The sequence below is a fragment of the Nuphar pumila genome, chromosome 7, assembly GCF_984573655.1.
Source record: "Nuphar pumila chromosome 7, dmNupPumi1.hap1.1, whole genome shotgun sequence".
Classification (NCBI taxonomy): domain Eukaryota; kingdom Viridiplantae; phylum Streptophyta; class Magnoliopsida; order Nymphaeales; family Nymphaeaceae; genus Nuphar; species Nuphar pumila.
Window position 1 is genome coordinate 129977532 of NC_143255.1, and position 20202 is coordinate 129997733.

Genomic DNA, 20202 nt, shown 5'->3' on the forward strand with positions numbered 1-20202 from the left:
TGAAGCCTCGGTTGTAACAAATATTGTTAAAGTCAGCCAGAATCAGCGGATTCAGATCAAATCGGTCCTTAACCTATTCAAAAGGGGCTGATTCACAACCAATTCAATTCATTTTTTTAAAGGGGTTAATTTTTTAACTAATTTAGTGATTAATGACACATGTCACTTGATGGTAAAAAGTTGTCGATTCACAAACTATTCGATACGATTCTTTGGATTTTTAAGAAACCGATCCACCTAGTGAACTGATTTTAACACCATTGATTGTAATTATACTTCTTATTTAAGAACCATCAAAGGTGTTTTAGCATCCTTATGAGGAAGCTATGGAATGATGTTTCCTGCTTATCTTATTTCGAAACCATCCTTATTTTCAAGAATTGTGGAAGCAGATATTTCACCATCTTAAAAATTAAATCCTATTGTTCCCCACTAAAAAAAAAATGCCAATAATTATACCTGCTAAGTTAAGTAACTCTGTACAATTAAATGTAACATTTGAAGGCTACATTACATCTATACAAACAAAAGAGGCTATCGCGAGGTAGATCAAGTGCAATCGCATTGCACAAAGTGTAAGTGCTGCTGCACTTAACCACCACCCATTTGCACAGACTGTGTCAGTAAAATGGATGGTGGTCAGATGCATCAGCACATGCATTTTTGTGCAATGTGATGGCACTTGATTCAGCCCTGGCTACAGCTGCTGCCATGTCTCTATAGTAACAATTTTTTTTTGCAAATTAGTTTCCACCTTATGTGATTTTGCAAATGGGTCACCGCCTTTTCCACTGTTAGTGAAAAATAGTCCTATTAAAACGGTGTCAAACTAACCAAAGTAAAATGTGAAATACGGTTAAATGCCATGTAAAATGACTATAATGCACTCAACCATACACCATTAGATTTTTTTCTTCTCATAGCCTCTGAACAACTTCGATATGATCAACGCCTTATTTTTGGGCGCAAGCTTTTTTTTTTTTTTCTGGAAGGCAAGTTCGGGTTAGGCAGACCCCCTACCCTATCAGTTATACCACTAAGGTTTGAACCTGAAACGTTCCAACACAAGGTGACATGCACTAGCTGCTCCTACCAGACAAGCGGGGCCCTCTTCCCAAAGTGAAAAATGAAACTTGTTAAAGCCATGAACCGTCATTGGTGGTGTGGTGGTAGGGAGGATCGATGTAGAAGCATAAGATTAGGATCTTGATGAGGGCTGGGCCCAAGAGGATATCTTTCTACCATGAGTAGGGATGGTAGTGTGTGTGTGTGGTGGTGGTGGGGGGGGGGGGGGGGGGGGGTGGAGGGAGGGACAGGGCCCATGTTGCCCCCAATTCTTTTTATGATGGCAATAATAACATGGTGAGATGTCGCATTACAACATGATATAGGAATTAAACAATTTGCATAATAGAGGAGCAGTAATTAAACCAGAACAAAATTACAATCGTCGATTGGCCACAGAGTATGTTCATGTGGCCATTTTGCAGCAATAAAGGATTGAACATCATTGGATATAATTCTAATCAAGCTTAAACTTGTTCAAGTTCAGCTTGTTTATGTGAATCGAGTCTGAGCCCTTGCACAAGTTCAGCTTGTTTATGTGAATCGAGTCTGAGCCCTTGCACAAGTTCAGCTTGTTTATTTTCTCAAAGAAGTTAGGAACTAGCTTAAACAGATCGAGCTCAAGCTAGCTTGGCTCATTTTGTAGCCTAATCACAATATTTTGACCATTTAGCAAAATATTACATTTTTCACATTTTTTAAATGTCCGTGATATTTGTCGCTATGATGGTACATGGTTTATGGTTCAGATACTGCAGAACTAGAGGTGTCAGTACCCGATTAAGACCCGGGTTCAGACCTGGGGTCTGATTAATAATGAAGTGGGTACAGTTTGTGAAATTTTATACCAGACTAGGGCCTGACCCGAGTTCCGATTAAGACCCACAAATTTTTATTGTAAAAATGATAAAAAAATATTATTTTATCGGGTATATCCTGGGTCTAGTTCATGTAGTTCTTATCGGGTCTAATTAGACCCTGAACCTGATACCATACCCGAAAACTGGGGCCAGGTCTGCTTCCACCTAAGTCCGAACTAAACCTGACCCTTTGACACCCTATTCAGAACCATCATAAATTTTCTCATGTTTAACTGTTTTAGAATTCCTGGAGTGTTCAGAGTCGGTGCAATCATGTCATAGATAAATAACCACCATTTGAATTCAAAGCAACCGTGTAACCCTGACAAGAGCACATGGACGATATTTTCCCGATAAATTTTACAGGCTTTACACTGCAAATCAGAAAAAATATGGTTATGCCCATGTGCATCACCCCCATAGTTGACCATCCCTGTAAATATGAAGTTGACGTGGCAAAATTGAGGACTCAAAGTAGGTTCTACGCTCTGGCCATTCGAAATTTAGGTTCACTAATTGCGGTTAATTTTAAATCTTAAATTCAAGTTGGAAGGGCGTCCAAGTCTCACCAAAAGTAAGTATCCTAAGGGTATGTTGATGCGGGGTCGCTCATGATTGGTGTCCCTTGTTACGCTCGCATTCAGAGAAGCCTCTTGCTTATGAAAGGGTAACTTTAGAGGGAAAGTGTTTTCTTATGGAAGGTATGAAAACTGTTTTTTTTTTAATTTATTGTGTGTATCTCAGACCGATGCTTCGGAATGAGACAGTTGCAGTGCGAAGCATTGTTGAGTAAAAAAATACATAAAAATGCGTGGTATGCATTAGCTTGATCGGTGATGTGTGGTGGTAGCATGACACACGATAGGTAATGGTATCGTCGTTAATGCATCGTTGTGTGACGGCATAGACGTTGAGCGTTGTTTGGTTAAGCAGTGCTAGTGGATCAGATGATGTTGCCTTTGAAGGTTTTGTTAAGTACCTCTCAGCTTACATGAGTCCTACGCGTAACGGTTGAACGTACGGAGGTACACGTGGGTTAGGGCTAATTCTTCCAAGGATTACATTAAGTGATTCTAACTGAGTATAGTAACTTGGGGCTAGGCGAGTGAATGTTTAAGTACTGACGAATGAGTTTGGGTGATGCTCTTCGCTATGATGTTTAATCATCAACTAGTCTTTGTAATGAGGACCGCAAGGTCTTGTTTTTTCAGTGTTGAGGTTTTGTTGTGACGTACGCATGAAGTGGCAATACGTTTCATAGCACGCAAGGCTAAAACAAGTTTGTGCCCTTTTCAGAAGTGATAGTTGGTATGGGATGATTATGCACTAAGTGACATGGACTATATAGAATACACATTTGAAAATGTGCTTGATCAACTTTCGCTAGGTAGTTGCGAACGAGGTGGTGCGCAGGGGCAGTGAAAATGATTCAGCACATAAAAAAGTGTTGGTGTGCGGCCTTTGGTCGTTAGGCTGGTTAAATTGGGCAGTTTGATGCATCGCGGGTTTATAAAACATTCTATACTTGTAACAAATTAGTTATGAGTGAGCGATCAAAAAGCTTACGACGGTAAGGAAGGACCATCGATTTGCACTGGCCTATTGAAAAAGTAGGCCCGTGACAATTTGACATCAGAGCAGAAAGATTCACGAAGACCTTATTGTTCATTGTGTGCGACACTGAAGAGAACAAAGATGATTTATCTTGGTTACGCAAATTTGTGCAGTTGAAGTATTGTTGATCAAGTACAGAAGCAAAATGTTAGCATGATGGTATGAAACATCTTGACCATGGTAAGCAGAAGTGTAAGGTTGTTGTTCAGTTGGCTAAGAGAATGTAGATAAGCCAAAGATTCCTATTAGTTGTGTGTTAGGCTCGCAGGTGAAGCGTGATGTTTGCCTTGTGCATGCAGAGAATGCACGTTGGATTCGGCTTGATGAATTTGTGCCTTTAAGTATGGACAATTCAACTAAACTTTTATATTCTCTTCTAAGATTGTGGGTTAACGGAGTGTCTATCTTGAGCTGAATACTCATTATTTTGGTCCCTTGACTTGGCAGTTCTTTTATGGATTACATGTGCAAAAAAAGTTGGTGTTCGTGGTTCATCGATTTGGTTTATGCGAGAACGGTTTGCTGACTTTGAGAGAGAATTACAACGTGCTGGATCTGGATGAGAGTTGCAGTGTTGGGCAAATGTGCCCTTGTGAGAACGAGTACCCAGAAAGATACTTTGAAGGACTGCTTTGGGGTGATACGCAAGTAGGCATCCCCCACTTGAGGACTAGTTTAGACTGTTGGAAAATTGCAAGTTGATGCCTAAGAGAGTTGATTCTTGCGACACGCATTGGTGGTCGTTCTTCTCTGCAAGGATCACAAAGGGCTTGAAATTGCCCTTTCTAAGGTCGAAAGGCACCCCAACCATGAGCATAAAGACGACAAGTTTATCATGCGGGCGATGATGATCTGCTTATGTATGAGATGACACTGAGGTCTCATAAGCAAAGAACGCTCAATGTTGATGGAGTGAAAGACTGTTGACTAAGTGATCAGAGGCGCGTTAAGGAATGAGACTTGGTGTGTTAAAAGTTGCAGCGATGGTGGATGAAAACTAGAACAAGTTGAGTAGGATGAAGAAAAGAAGTAGATCAAAGATAAGTACAAAGAGAAACTGACATATCAATTAAGATTGTGTTCTTACCTACACCGGTATTGTCGAGGATGACAATGGTTTGGGTGAGAGAAAATATCCCGAACTGACCCTTCGGAATGGGACAGTTGTAGTGCGGAGCTCTACTGAGTGAAAAATGCATCGAGCATAAGAACACATGGTATGTGTTGACTTGATCGGTGACGTGCGGTGGTAGCATGTCATGTGATATGTAACACTATTGTCATTAGTGCATCGTTGTGTGGCGACACAGACGTGGAACGATGTTTGGTTAAGCAGTGCCAATGTATCAGAGAATGTTGCCTTTGAAGATTTTGTTAAGAACCTCTCAGCTTGTAGGAATCTCACGCATAGCAGTTGGACGCTCGGGGGTGCATGTGGGTTAGAGCTAATTCTCCCAGGAATCACATTAGATGATTCCAACCGAATATGGTGACTTGGGGCTAGGCGAGTGAATGCCTAAGCACCGACGAATGAGTTTGAGTGATGCTTTTCATTATGGTGTTCAATTATCAACTGGTCTTCGAATTGAAAATCGTAAGGTCTTGTTCCTTCTGTGGTGAGGTTTTGCTGTGGCGTGCACATGAAGTCGCAATACGCTCAATGACACGCAAAGCTAAGGCAAGTTTGTGCCATTTTCGAAAGTGATAGCAGGTATGAGACAACTACGTAATAAGTGACATGGACTATATAGAATATGTATTTGAAAATGCGCTTGATCAACTTCCGCTAGGCAGCTCTGTACGAAGTGGTGCGCCGAGCCAATGAAAATGATTCAGTACATGAAAAAGTGTTGGTGCGCGACCTTTAGCCGTTAGATTGACTAAATTGGATAGTTTGACGTGTCGCAGGTTTACAAAACATTTTATACCTATGACAGATTAGTTACGAGTGAGTGATCGAAAAGCTTGCGATGGTAAGTAAGAACCACCACACTGACCTAATAAAAAGTAAGTTCGTGACAATGCTAATCCCACCGTATATTTATTGACATGTTTGTTTCACCCTTTACAGGGAAAAGCCATATTTTTTTTTAAGAAAGGGCATAAAACGATCACCCAAGTGTCCCAAGCCTACCCAAATAACAAGCACTAAGATTCAAAGTTTTTTTTAATTACATAAAAAACATACATGAGAACGCCGAGGTCAGCCGGGTTGGGTCAATATCCATCAAAACTCACAGCTCAAACCTGACTCATATGTTACTGGGCAAGTCTGAATAATATTCAAGCCCAAGGGGTTTAGCATAGTGGGAGGGGGGGCCTTGAATGCTAGGTCGGTGGGAATTCAGCCCCTGGAATTACAAAGAGTAAGAGGATCATGCCCCAAGGCGACTCCCCCCGTGTGCAATGGGTACACTGGGGTTTACACCCAGGGGTGGCAATCGGGTCGGGTTGGCGGGTCGGGTTGGCATGTCAGCATACCTCAACCCGAACCTGACCCGTTTATTAAACGGGTCGGCTGTGGCAAACACGAACCCGACCCGTTTAATAAACGGGTAACCCGACACGACCCGCCAACCCATTTAATAAATGGGTTGGGTCGGGTAAACGGGTTTTCAGGTTCGCGGGTCAGGTTGGCGGGTCCACGGATCGGGTTGGCAGGTAGGCAGGTCGGGTTGGCGGGTTGACGGGTCGGGCATACGGGTTGGCGGGTTGACCCACCTGCCTAACCTGTTTATTAAACGGGTTAGCCAGGTTGGCGGGTTGGCATACCCCCAACCCGACCTGTTTAATAAATGGGTTACGCGGGTCGACCCGTTTATTAAACGGGTTGGCTTAAGCCCAACCCGAACCCGCCTAAGAGGCGGGTTGGCGGGTCGTGTCAGAAATTGCCACCCCTATTTACACCGTCAGAAAGTGACCGTAGGCATAGCCAGCACGACTAAGAATACTACGATTCAGTCATTATCTCTCACCCAAAGGGTAAAGAGAATAATAGACAAAATTAAAGGTACTAATCTGGCATTAATCAACTGTAGCACGGTTTTCAGAATATTCTACAATCGAATTCGAAGCTAAGGATGCGAACGGATCAGATAAATACATAAAAAAAAAATCCAATTTGATTCTCAATAATTAATATAAAGCAGACAGCGCGCTAGCGATTTAAAAAAGGGGAGCCCTCCAGATAGTTTGGCCATTTTCGCCAGAAGTATCAGAAAGCGGTAATCTTCCTCTTTCCGTCGTCCCGCCCACCGTTACGATCCCTTTCTTTACGATTTCGCTCGTTGTTTGTGCGCGCAACTTGGAGAACCGACAGACTGTGGCAGGCAGAGAAAGAGGGGGAGCAGAGAGAGATAGAGAGAGAGGTTCTACGCGTATGCATGCTTATAAGTAAGGGGCTTGTGCGTTGGCAACTTGGCGAGAGGAGGGAGGGAGGAAAGAGATCGTTCAGCCAACGCCGGATGTTGCGCGCATGAGCGGAACGGCCTTCGATAGCGTGTTCCGAGTTCGCCTGCACTTCGCCACACCCTTCTTCTACTCGTCGTAGATTTCCCGCTCGGGAGAGGCTCCCTGCCGTAAGATCTCGTCTTTCCTTTTCCTTCTTCCTCTTCTTCTCCATTCCTCGTGTTTTTTCTTCTTTAGTCTTCTGGATCAGGTTTGCTCGATCTCTTGGCTTACGGTTCTGATTTGATGGCTAGTTTTTTGTCTTTTTATACGAGTGGCTGAGTGAAAAAGCCGAAATTTGCGTTGTTTATGCATTTTTCGTGTATAAACTAGATCAGCTGAAAAATCTGCAATAACTTATGGTGTTTTTCTCCTCTTTCTTCTTCCGGATCGAGTTTTGCTCGATCTATTGGCTTACGGTTATGATTTGATGTCTAGTTCGTGTCTTTTCATGCGAGAGCCCGAGCGTAAGAGCCAAAATTTGTTTTTTTATGCATTTTTCGTGTGTAGACCGGATATGCTGAAAATCTGCGACAGCTTCCGGTGTTTCCTTGATGGTCTTAGTTGAAAGCTCTCTAAATCGAGCATTTTTCTGTGTTTTTCTGCAGATTTTGGGGCAAGCTCTCGTCTTCTGGGAAGTCGTTCCTCTTTTGAACGTTTTCTCTCCCTTTGCTGTAGTTAAGAATTGATAAAACAGAGATTTCTCCACTTTCTTATTTAAATATTCCTCGATTTTAACTATTTTAGGTTTTTTTCTGTTACCTTGGCTGGATCGGTGGAAAAAAATCTTAATTTTGAGTTTTTTTGCTTCCGATTTCTGTAATTTTCCTTCAAAATCTCGTGAACTATTGATAATGTCGCGGTGTTAGTCTGTATTCCATCGTTCTCTGTTCTTTTGCCCTATTCTTTCTCGGATTCCTGGAGTTTGCCTTCTATACGAGATGGACTTGAAAGAGAGTAACTACTACTATGTCGGATTGCTGGTTCTGGCGACGGTTGTATCGGCGAAGTTTCTGTCTGCTTTTCTCTTCTCCGGATCTAAGAAGAGGACTCCTCCTACGGTTCAGGCGGTTCCTTTTGTTGGAGGACTCCTGAGATTCATGAAAGGACCGGTTGTGATGATCCGGGAAGAGTATAAGAAGCTCGGCAGTGTCTTCACCGTCAATCTCTTGAACAAAAAGGTCACGTTTCTGATCGGTCATGAAGTGTCTGCTCACTTTTTTAAGGCGGTAGAGACGGATCTTAGCCAGCAAGAGGTGTACCAGTTCAATGTGCCTACGTTTGGGCCTGGCGTGGTCTTTGATGTGGATTATTCAGTGAGGCAGGAACAATTTAGGTTCTTCACAGAAGCTCTGAGGGTGAATAAGCTGAAAGGCTATGTGGATCAGATGGTTGTGGAAGCAGAGGTATTACTTTGTATTCGTTTATCTTCGTTTTCGTGTTCTTCTTCGTTTTGCTTTTCTTCTGTGATACATTATCTATGGTTTCTGGTGGTGTTTATGCAATTCTCTTGGTTCTTTATATTCCATTTTGGTTTGTCCATTGTGCCCATCCACATTTTGTGAGCCCTGAGTCCTGACTGTCACTTTGTTGCACGTTGGCTTTCTTGGTTAGAAAGATCTTATACATGATGCCATTTTGTTGTATGACCCAAATTTGAGAATAGGGGGCTGTGTTTTTCTGGGTAACATTTCTGATCCGGAAGTGAACTAGCTGATTGTTTAGAGGATGTGCGCAGTGAAACATGCGCCCTTCAGTCGTATCCCTTTCCGGCATTTTGCATAGCTTCAAAGGAAGGTATAGCCTTCGCGAAGCAAGGGGAATGACACTATGGTTTCCGGTTGCTGTATGCCTCCAAATCCTGAAAGGGATTTCCTCGGATGCTTTAGTTGTTTCTTCTTCGTGATGTTGTTAGTCATGTACTCATGAACGCATGTTTAGTTTCAGTGTGTGTTTCGACGTTGGTCTGTAATGTTTGCAGATGAATTAGGTTAAATAAACGTCTTGTTTAATTTTTCAGTAAAGATATCCTTTGTGTTGTTTATTGCTTCCGCTGCCTTAATATTGTCGGATTCCATGTAAATTTTCTTGTGATTAAGTAGGCAAGCTAGTTGCTTTCTCTGGAGGGATCACTTGGTAGGATAAAATAAGGTTCCCTAGGGGTCGATATTAAGTGTATGAGAAAGTTGTAGGATTTAGCTTGTGCCAGGCTAAATTGCTATTAAAAAAACTGTGGTTGTGGGATTTAGTTTGTCCCAGGCCAAATTGCTATTAAGAAAAAAAGAAACTGTGCTTGGGAATTTTATTTATTGTCCTTGTGTGAAACTTGTTACGATTCCTTAGATCAATTATTTGTAGGCCACCTGATGCTATCTGTCATTAGCAACTCATCCATGGTATGGAACAGTTTCCACGGGCTAGCTGTTATGCACTGTCTACTTTTGCTGCTCTACTCTCTTTATTGATGAAGACGTCTGCCCACCCACTTGCCTGAAAATGAAAAAACTAACATTAACCCCTTGAAAATTGTAACTGGGGAAAAGAAGCTGATGCAGGATGGTTAAGCTTGCTTGGTCCACATCCATGATGACCCTTTTAAGAAATCTATCGAAGAGGCTCTTAATGTTAGTTGCCCGGTTTCTAGAATATCTTGGGTTTGCACAAATCCTAGCGTGGCTAGTGACTGCTGTACTACAGGACATAAGTGTCAGAATATTTTTTTATGGAAAGCTAGTTAAAGTGTCGGATACCCTCACCATGCCCGTACAAACCTTCTAATGCATTGATTGTGTAAGATCTCTACCTACAATATGAATTAACAGTTTACATGTTCCCAGTAATTTTTTCCTTTTGGTTCTTAATTGTTTATGGTATTTTACTTGTGACTGAATATTTTTGTGCATTTCATTTGTGCAGGACTACTTCTCAAAATGGGGTAATGAAGGTCTTGTCGATTTAAAATATGAGCTTGAACACCTCATTATCCTGACTGCAAGCAGATGCCTTCTTGGTAGGGAAGTGAGGGATAAGTTATTTGATGATGTCTCTGGCCTGTTCCATGACCTCGACAATGGCATGCTCCCTATCAGTGTCATCCTACCTTACCTCCCAATCACTGCCCACCGCCGTAGGGACCGTGCTAGGAAGAGGCTTGCTGAGATCTTTGCCAGTATCATCTCTTCCCGCAAAACTGCAGGCAGAACCGAGAACAACATGTTGCAGAGCTTCATCGACTCCAAGTACAAAGATGGTAGGCCAACCACAAATACTGAGATAACAGGCCTTCTAATTGCTGCTCTCTTTGCCGGGCAGCACACTAGCTCTATCACCTCAACCTGGACTGGAGCATACCTTCTCTGCAATGAGGAATATCTCTCTGCCGTTGTGGACGAGCAGAAGAGCTTACTGAAAAAGCATGGCGAACAGATTGACCATGACATACTCTCCGAAATGGACGTGCTTTACCGATGCATAAAAGAAGCATTGAGACTGCATCCACCACTGATCATGCTCATGCGAAGCTCACACGCGGACTTCTCGGTGACGACGCGGGAAGGGAAGGAGTATGATATTCCAAAGGGCCATATTGTAGCTACATCGCCCGCGTTTGCTAACAGGTTACCCCATATCTATCGGGACCCTGACCGTTATGACCCGGACAGGTTTGCAGTTGGGAGGGAAGAGGATAAGGTGGCTGGTGCATTTTCGTACATCTCGTTCGGCGGTGGTAGGCACGGTTGTCTCGGGGAGCCATTTGCATACCTGCAGATCAAAGCTATTTGGAGTCACCTGCTGAGGAATTTTGAGATGGAGCTGGTGTCTCCTTTCCCAGAGATCGACTGGAACGCTATGGTTGTGGGTGTGAAGGGGAAGGTGATGGTGCGGTACAAACGGCGACGTCTCTCTGTTGATTGAAGTTTGGGGGGAACGGTTGCCTATTAAGCAAAAGTTGTGATCTTTTGGTTTCTGGATGTTAAGACTGTATCTCGTTTGCTTCTCTCCTTTATGAGGGTAATTGTTCTGTTTCTGTGCATCAAGATCGTTCTGTGGCTGGGGTTTTAGGTTTCACTTTAACCTACTGATTGAGCTTTAACTACATTGATGCTAGCCTCAATGGGCCAATTTAATTCACCTGGTTGCTCGAGCCTCCATGTTGGTATCGTGAGTGGTTTTTAAGGCATCTTTGGAAGCAAGAAAACTTTTCACAAGAATAGAAAATTTTGCCTATAAATGAAAAAATTTCACTTGTTTGTGTAGCATGAAAAAAAAAACAGAATGAAAAATGTGAAAAAATGAGAGGAAGGGTCGATCAGGCCCCTCTTAGAGATAGAAAGAGAGAGGTAGTCAACCGGAGAGAGACTTAGAATGGTAGTGGGTGAGAAGATGAAGATGGAGGAAGCTCTTGTGACAGCCCATGAGATGAAACGTGTTGTGGGTGAACGGTTGCCTTCATCAAAAAGAAATTTTGATTGAAAAAATTCCTCCACCGTTTAGGTAAAGGATTGTTTTTATCAAAAATCACACTTTTTAAAAATTTGGCGTGATTGAACAATAATGCTGCCCTCTGAGTCTCCAACTGACATTCGTAGAATCATTCAACACGCATATTTGAACACACATCTACGACGCTATCGGTTAGACCACTACAAAAAGAAAGAACTATACAATGGTGTGACAAGCTGGGCAATCATTCATTCATTTGTTTAACAGAAAATCATGATATAGGTTATCAAGAAAACCCGGGAATTTATCTAAAGTGGAAAACTACAAGTCTAAAGGAAATAGTAGTAGTAGTGAATAGAGGGGCCAAACCATCAAGGATGTCAAAATTTTAACAAACTATACCACCATGTTTTGTGTTATTTCGCAATCGCAAGTTCCCAACTGTTCAGAAAGATAACCTTGTTTTCTTTACTCTTTTTTCTTTACCCGACAAAATTTTGGCCAAATTCAAGTCCTGCTGAAATACGCCATAATTCAATACATCCCTCACAGTAGACGACAGTAAAATGGATCAAATTCGGAACCAAAAATCAAAGAGGGCCTACTCTTCCAATTTCACTTTGCTTTTAGACTTCTGTTTAGAGCGAGACTCAGATCCCAGCAGAGAATCAGAGCTCAAACTTTCCCTCACATCTCTCGCGCGCTTTGAGACTTGGGAAGAGGGTGAATGGTCGGCATGCCTTTGCTTTGGAGGCTGTGATGCCTCCCCACCTTCAAATGATGTTTCACTTATTCCCTGCGAGCTTCTCTGATTACTGGTGACAGATGCTCTTCCCAGCAGAGAACCAGAGCTCCGAGTATCCCTGGTGCGCTTTGAGTATTGGGACGAGGGCGAATGATCAACATGCTTTTGCTTTGGAGGTTGTGATGCCTCCCCACCTTCAAATGATGTTCCGCTTATCCCCTGTGAGCTTCTTTGTCTGCTGTTGTGTGTGAGGGCTGCACTTCCATGAGAACGTGTTCTGTTCAAAGAGCTTGGGGTCCCTAAATTTAATTGAAGGCAAAAGAATTAGCAGTAAGTATAGCAAGCAAAGTAACTGAACTATCTATTCAAAATCTGCAAGGATGAACATTACAAGTTAACGACAAATAAGTACAAAATGATCCATTTACCATCAGAACCCCGGCTCATCAAGCTTGGGTGCCTAGCATGTGCTTTGAGAAGAGAGTCAGCTTCCACTTCATAACTTACTAAACTAACTCGGCGTGAAATCTTTCCAACTGCAACAATGAGAAAGTGCTGAAGAGAGAGAGAGAGAGAGAGTTTAAACACCAATTGCAAAAGTCACAAAAAGGAGTAGAGAGAGAGAGAGGAGAGAAATTAAACATCAATTGCAAAAGTCACAAAAAGGAGTAGTTTGTGCACTTTTTTCTTTCCTCCTTTTTGTCAGATCAGGAGGACATTGTCTAATAGGGAGGCCTGATCTATATCAAGAACCAACAACGAGGAATATATTAAACCTCAGCCAGGCATCCAGAAACAACGTGCATACTGAGGTAAGGCCATATCTCCACCCACAAAGAGAGGTTCTCTCAATAACCACAAAGAAGAGGACAGAACAAGGACAAAATTCAATGTGATCCTTTACAAATAATATATGCCTTCCTTCCAAGATTCTAGCAAATGAAGAACCAAGTCAACAAATCTAAATTAATGTTTTGCTCTACCTACAATATCCTAAGCAAAAACATGGCCCCCAAGAAATGCCACCTGAAAATTACTACATGATGTGGCCTCAAGTTGAAAGTATGATGAAGAAAAGATGGCAGCAAAATTACTCCAAGTTCTAAAAAGAAAACGATTAAATTCACTTTAAAAAAGATTGAAGCAATGAAATAAATTCATCATTTAGATTGTATAATATGGCATGTATGAAGCCTGTATATTATAGCCCCATAACTAGGTGGCCGGCCATATATACCATGATGATATCCTAGTGCTGGGTCCTCCAAAACAGCATTATTGTTCTCCTTTTTCTCCATTTAGTAACCATTAAGCCATATTTATCTACGACCATAAGGTCATTTAGACCCTATCTTGCAACCAAAAGCATGATCATTTCATCTTGGCTGTAGTCTTTCTTGGTGTCCAAGATAATAAAATTCGGGTTTTTGCATCTGTCAAGTACAATTCCTCAATCAGTGCTTACAACAGATGTATAGAGTTTCTTCTGTTGGCAAAGAAAGAGAATCCTTTCGAGAATCCTTTCGTTTAGAAGCAGAGGCATGCTCTCGTTTGTGCAATACCATGTTTCTATAAACAGAAATTTATGGGGTGGTGTTACAGAACCAGAACAAGCTCCAAAAGCATACACTGGCAGAAAACAAATGTAGCTCGCCTTATGTCTACCTGTTTTTATGTATTTATGTATATTTTTTACTCGTAGTTGTTCAGGTTTGAGATTAAGTGTGAGGGCTCATGTCGCCTCACATATGAATAGTTGAGAGTTGCCCATGCACATAATTACCAGAGTGGGAATAAAAAACGGGAAGCAGTACAGGAAACATAATTGTGAATAGGTCATTTCAAATTTTTAGAGGATTCAGAAAGTAGATAGTGGAAGCAAGAGGTTTTAAGTTGAGTAAGCATAAGACAAAATATATGGAATGTCGGTTTAGTAAGCAACGAAGTAGTGATGGGAGTGTAGTGAAGCTTGGTGAGCAAGAAATATCAATGGATGATTGTTTCAAGTATTTGGGATCTATCATTCAAAAGTATGGAGAAATTGATGGAGATGTAAATCATAGGATAAAGGTTGGGTGGATGAAATGGAAAAGTGCAACTGGAGTGTTGTGTGATCGTAGAATTCATTGCGGTTGAAGGGAAAGTTTTATAGGACGACTATTAGGCCCACTTTACTATATGGTACGGAATCTTGGGCTGCCAAGAGACATCATATTCAAAAAATGAGTGTAGCTGAGATGCGTATGCTTAGATGGATGTGTGGAAATACAATAAAAGATAAGATTCGGAACGAGGAGATACGTAAGAAGGTAGGCGTTGCACCCATTGAAAATAAGATGAGAGAGAATCGTTTACGGTGGTTTGGGCATATTCGGCGAAGGTCTATTGATGCTCCAGTTAGAAGGATGGAGAAATGAGAAAATATATTAGTTAAAAGAGGTCGGGGTAGGCCTAGGAAGACTTGGATGGAGATGATAGGAAAAAATATGAGTGCTTTGAACCTCACCGAGGACATGGCATTGGATAGAAATGATTGGAGGAGAAGGATTCATGTGGAAGACCCAGAATGATTTTCTTTGTTGGTTCATATCGCCGACCCCAATTGTTTTGGGATGAAGGCGTAGTTGTTGTTGTTTGTAAGAAAGTAGATAGTGAGTAAGAGGTAGTATGAAGAATTGTTTAGGAAGCAATATGCAAAACAACATGAAATACTGATAACTTGATGGAGATAAGAAGAAAACTTTAATGAAAGGAAGATCACTATCAAGAACTATTTCATTCTATTAGAATATTTCTACATCACTTTAAGAGAATAACACACAAACATAAATACAACAAAAGTACAAAATATTAAAAAAGCAACATCTTAATAAGGTTACTTTGGACAATAAAAATTGAAATAATAAAGAATTTGTGTAATAATTTATGCATAATTTATCACAAATCTAGGAAAATCATTGATTTTTTCGTCTAAAAGACAAACTTATGAAGCAATAACACAAAATCTTCATATTATCTCAAAATTTGCAAAAGAAATACTACATCCAAATAGTATGATTAGTATCATACTTGTAACACTAATTTTACAGAAAATTCTAACATTCAAATAGTGTCATGACTTGGAATCGGGATTCCCATGACCAAGAATCAAGATTCCCAATGAACAGGAATCAGGGTTCCGGTAACTATGACCATACATATAATGCAGAGTACTCAAGCAAGAGAACAAATCCATCAGCAAACACACAGATACTTCACTTAACATGTGTGACCCATGTCAATAAGGAATGACACTATATGGACACAGTCAAACATGTGTTGGATATGTCAACTGCATGCCCTGAACTTTATCTTTGTTTCTTTTAGTGATCTTTTTATATTTAGTTCTATGCATCTTTTTAAAAATTGTTGTTTCTTACATCACATTTCGAATTCCAACTTAGTTTTATCTCTATAATGATTTTCAATTGTTGTTCAAGAATTTGCAGTAAGATGATATTCATGCATTATTGCTTTAGACTATACACAAAAAAAATGTGCAGCCGTGTCCCGCTGTTCTGGCTTTACAAAAACCTCGTGTTCATAATTGCACTGGGATTATCAACATCAAAAGCTCAAGGTGAGGGGACTAAAAGCAAATGGGTAATGTTTGATATTATCATGAATGATGCATCACACCATCTAATGAAAATGGTTAACTGCTCAAAAAGCAACCGGAAAACTCATACAGTTTTTTGAGACATGAAACTCTAAATACAGAATCACATATGGCTAACTTTCCAGGCAGAATATATCAATGAAAATCAAGATGTGATAACAAGTAAAGTGACACCATGGTGCCCTCAAAATAATTTGTTCTGTTCCAACTTCGCTTTAAGTGCAATAAGCCATTTAACAACCACTATGCAATATCATTTAAATCTCTGCATATGGTGAAATACAGAGGACGAAATACATCATACGACAGCGAGCATATTGCATTCATGATGGTGTTATGCTTTCAGATATCCAATCCATTGAAACTGACCATATGACGACGACGACGACAACACAACAACCAAACCCATTTGTCATTCAATTGGGAACAGTGAAAAATGGTGCCAATGGAGTAGTCACAAACCAACTTTTGATGCCGATGAGCCTGCCAGAACAACTGTAGCATTTGGTTCATGACTTGCATTGCTGACGATGTCAAAGGATTTACCTGCCGCTCAACAGTGCAATAAAACAACAATCGCATCCTCTGTCAGCTAAGTTCGAATATCTAGTTAAAGAAAAACTGAAAAAGTAATACCCTGTTCAAACTCGAAAAAACAAACACAAGGAAATCAATGCATTGCATTCTTCTCATGATTCATTTAATGAATTAGAAATGAAAAAAAAGCTGAATAGCTATCTCCTTCATTCTTCGTGTTGGGAAAAGCATCATGGCAGACCCCAATTCGTTGATCCTACGGTTCTATTGTTCAATGAAACATGAAAAATCGTCCCATATCCAAACAAACGAAACCCAGACCATACTCCACTCCTCCACGCTTTAAACGCTACATTCAACACAGGTAACACCATTGAATAATTGCAAATATTCACACCGTCAGAGAGAAACAACCAAGAAACTCAATTGGGTGCGGCTTCCATCTTACCGGCTGAATTCTCCAAACTCCCCAAACGCCCATCTCGGCGCAGCTTAAGCTCCACCTCCTTCCCATCAAAATCAGCCGGCTTAAACTAAATCAGACCAATAAATGAATAAGCACCAATTTGCAAAACCCACAAATTTGAAACCCAATCGTCAGGAAGAGGCCCAAAGAAACAATAAAGGAACAAAAGACATTCTAATACAAAAGAAATACTTGGTTGGGAGGCAGCTGAATCAGCCAAAGCTCAGTCGAATCAGTCAAAGAGATTCCGAGAAGAGGGTCCTGATCCACTTCTTTAAATTCAGGTGGAGGTTCGTAACTTCAACACATCCCCAAAGAAATAAATCCCATTTTGCGTTAGCAGCGATACACAGTGAAGTAAACAAAAGCACATGAAACCCACATTTTTTTGAAGAGGAAAAACGAAAAGCAAATACGCATACCCCTCCTTGGATGCATCTACCTCCATAATCTCTCACTATCTTAAAAGAGATGAGCTTTCCACCTTACTAAATCTCCAATTCTGCATGAAGAACAGCATCAACCATCATCATCACTAAAAGAAGAGGGAAGTGAGGGAAACGAAAAAGCTAAAAAGAAAGCCACAAATAGGTGCAACCGTGCCGCACCAAACTCCGGACATATGTTATCTAAGTTCCACGTTGTAAAAAAGCTTTCATAGAGTCGAGGGCAATACCTAAAACTTGTTTGGAGAGAGAGAGTTTGGAAATCTAACGTGCTTTTGACGGTTCGAAGAGGGCAAACTGGAAAACTGATGTTTGTGGCCTGCTCGGGTTGATGCCCGGACCGCCGTAGGTCTGTCAACGGGTACCAGATCCGACCCGAATACTAGTACTCGTTACGGGTATAAAAAATGTCAAACCGAACTATACCCGCGTAATATGTGAGTCGGCTTTGGGTTATGATTTTTTTTCCTGACCCAGCTTAACCCGAGCATTCTATATGAAGTTTTAGTAAATATAAAGTTATGTATACAAGTTGGCTTTTTAGATATTATTTTCTTGGCCTGGCATAACCTGAACCCAAGCAAGGTTATTTAGGTGGGTTTGGGTGCGACCCCGATGGGTCAGATTCCCACCCAAAATACTTCATTAGAAAATGCTAACAGAAAAGGTGGAACGCGCATAAATTTCCTCATCTGTTTGCATTTTTAAGCTTCTCCGTTCAAGACAGAGCCGGGTTGAGGGGAATGGAATTAGATAGTAAATAAGACGAAGAAATTAAATAGTCATACGATACAAAATTTGGCCAAATTATATGAAAGACAAACCCGCATACAGAGATTCATTTTTTAAAGCAAGCAAGTAAAAGAAGTCAAATTAGAACAATAACTCCACATCAAACAAGGTAAAAGTTGCATGCATTTCGTCATTTATTAGCACTTCTAGTTTTGTACTTCAATATGGAACGAGGGAATCGAGAGGGAAATACGTGCCAATTGGAAAGGAATAAAACTTTACTCAACCGTATTTCAAACTCATTAAAAAATACCGAACTTCTAGCCATTTTACTCGAGCAATACGCAAAACAAAACCCTGGATAGAAGATTATGTGTAAAACCAACCGATCAGGGCAAGATTGCTTGAATTACAAAGTTTCTAGGAATAAAGAGCGATTCAGCTCACGTAAGTTTCACCGTTCAGTCGTCAAATAAGTTTGTAAACCAATGAAGGATCAAGAAAGGAGAAACTCCAGCGGATTTCGTCACGGATCAATGATCGATTTAAATTCTTACTTGAGATCGAACAAAACCGGTTGGAAGCGGCGATCAGAGAACTCCGGAGGCATCGATCGGGACAAGAGGAGGCGTTCGGTGATTAGGGTTTGAGCGCGGCTCGCTAAGTTCAGGAGCTCGGACGAAAGGTCGTCGGGATCCTCCTCGTTCACGGAACCGTCATCGTCGTCGGAAGAAGCCTTCTCTGAACCAGATCGAGAATTACGACGCAACACAGAATTGACGCCCTGGGTCTCGAGGGTTTTCCATGCTTCGCTTTTTAGCGCACCGATTTCCTGCACCGCCACCACCACTGGAGAGACGGAAGAAACGACCCGGGGCGATCGATCGCCATCTGTGCGCCAAAAATTTAAACTACTCGTTGACGCCGTGGGCCTTTTTTTATGGCGGCGTGAATTCCGAATCGATGGTATGGAACCGAGATGCATTAGATTCGAGACGTTAAGGTCACCGCCGAACATGTTGGTGCAAGATAGAAGGTCCATAATATACTTTTTATGGGATAAAATCAGCCCAGCGGAAGTGAATTTTGCTTCAATGCCTAAGAAGAGTAACGTAAAGAGCCAATGTCGCAAACTAAGACCCAAGTTGCTTGATTAGCTCATCTATTTGTTTTGGAGAATTTGTAGTGACAATAATGTTGTCAACATATATAAGAACATAAATCAGAAGTGTTCATCAATAAAAAGAACGAAGCATTAGTTTTTGAAGCAGTGAAACCTAAAGAGCTAGGAAGGAGCTCCATATCTGGAACCAAGCACGGGGTGCATGCTTTAAATCATTTAAAGCCTTGATTAGTTTGCAATCATGTCTAGAAAATCATCAATAAACCCTTGAGGTTTTCTCATAAAAACTTCTTCTGAAATCATATCATGAAAGAAAGTATTGGTTGACATCCAGTTGTTTGATGGGCCATTTGTTTGACACAATAATAAATGGTTCAACCATTGGACTAAATGTATCAAAAAAGTAAATTCCTTCCTGTTGGTTATATAGCCTTTGGCTACTTTGCGTGCCTTGTACCCATCAACCCTTCGTTTAACTTTGTTTTGTGGATCTACTTACAACCGATGACATTTTGAGACGAGTTTGGTAAAATTAGGGCTCAAGTTCCATTTCAAATAAGTGCATCAAATTTTGTAGCCATAGCCACCCACCAATTGGGATCCTTGTTGGCTTGTGTAAAGGATGAGGGTTCCCAAACATGGATATATATACTTGGTCAACAAAGTAATGGGAGGAGGATATTTGGTTGACAAGAAGACTGGAGGCTTTAATGTGCTATCTTGGAATTGGGTCACCATCATATGTGCTCGAGTGGGAGGATTTGGTTGTAGAGGTAAGGATTCGAGATTAACAGCAAAGTTTTGACCTAAGACTGAGTTTAAGGTCAAAGGAGAGGGGAAATGGAATGACTCATAAGGGGATGGTTGGAGGATCTAGAATGTAATGGTGGTGGAGGCAATATGGGATTAGGATGTTGGTTGAAAGGAGCACTATGGGTAGGAGAGGGTATAACAATAGGTAACGTAGGAGCATTTTGTGCAAGAACTTGCTTGGTAAAGTCATTACTATAGGGAAAATGAGATTCATAAAAAAAGACATTGGGGGAAATGAAAAATCATTGATGTT

At 41.1% G+C, this 20202-nt stretch overlaps 2 protein-coding genes across 4 annotated transcripts; one reads left to right on the top strand and one right to left on the bottom strand.

Annotated features, from left to right (window-relative positions):
- The first annotated feature begins 6711 nt into the window (after positions 1 to 6711).
- Positions 6712 to 11027, top strand: LOC149833524 (obtusifoliol 14-alpha demethylase-like). Of its 2 annotated transcripts, none has more exons than XM_090015181.1 (3): positions 6712 to 7117; positions 7595 to 8392; positions 9903 to 11027. In XM_090015181.1, exons 2-3 carry the CDS (start codon positions 7928 to 7930, stop codon positions 10899 to 10901), a joined length of 1464 nt encoding a protein of 487 aa, XP_089871307.1. In that variant the 5' UTR covers positions 6712 to 7117; positions 7595 to 7927; the 3' UTR covers positions 10902 to 11027. The 2 variants fall into 2 exon arrangements, with proteins under 2 accessions (XP_089871307.1, XP_089871308.1); XM_090015182.1 differs by lacking the exon at positions 6712 to 7117 and adding an exon at positions 7313 to 7453.
- A 794-nt stretch (positions 11028 to 11821) lies between these two features.
- Positions 11822 to 18653, bottom strand: LOC149833525 (uncharacterized). 2 transcript variants are annotated; one of them, XM_090012873.1, is made up of 7 exons: positions 18571 to 18653; positions 17258 to 17337; positions 17028 to 17133; positions 16818 to 16902; positions 16295 to 16378; positions 12603 to 12710; positions 11822 to 12473 (listed from the first exon to the last, which is right to left on the bottom strand). In XM_090012873.1, exons 2-7 carry the CDS (start codon positions 17281 to 17283, stop codon positions 12031 to 12033), a joined length of 852 nt encoding a protein of 283 aa, XP_089868999.1. In that variant the 5' UTR covers positions 17284 to 17337; positions 18571 to 18653; the 3' UTR covers positions 11822 to 12030. The 2 variants fall into 2 exon arrangements, with proteins under 2 accessions (XP_089868999.1, XP_089869000.1); XM_090012874.1 differs by lacking the exon at positions 18571 to 18653 and having other exon boundaries at positions 12603 to 12729; positions 17258 to 17377.
- Positions 18654 to 20202: the final 1549 nt, after the last annotated feature.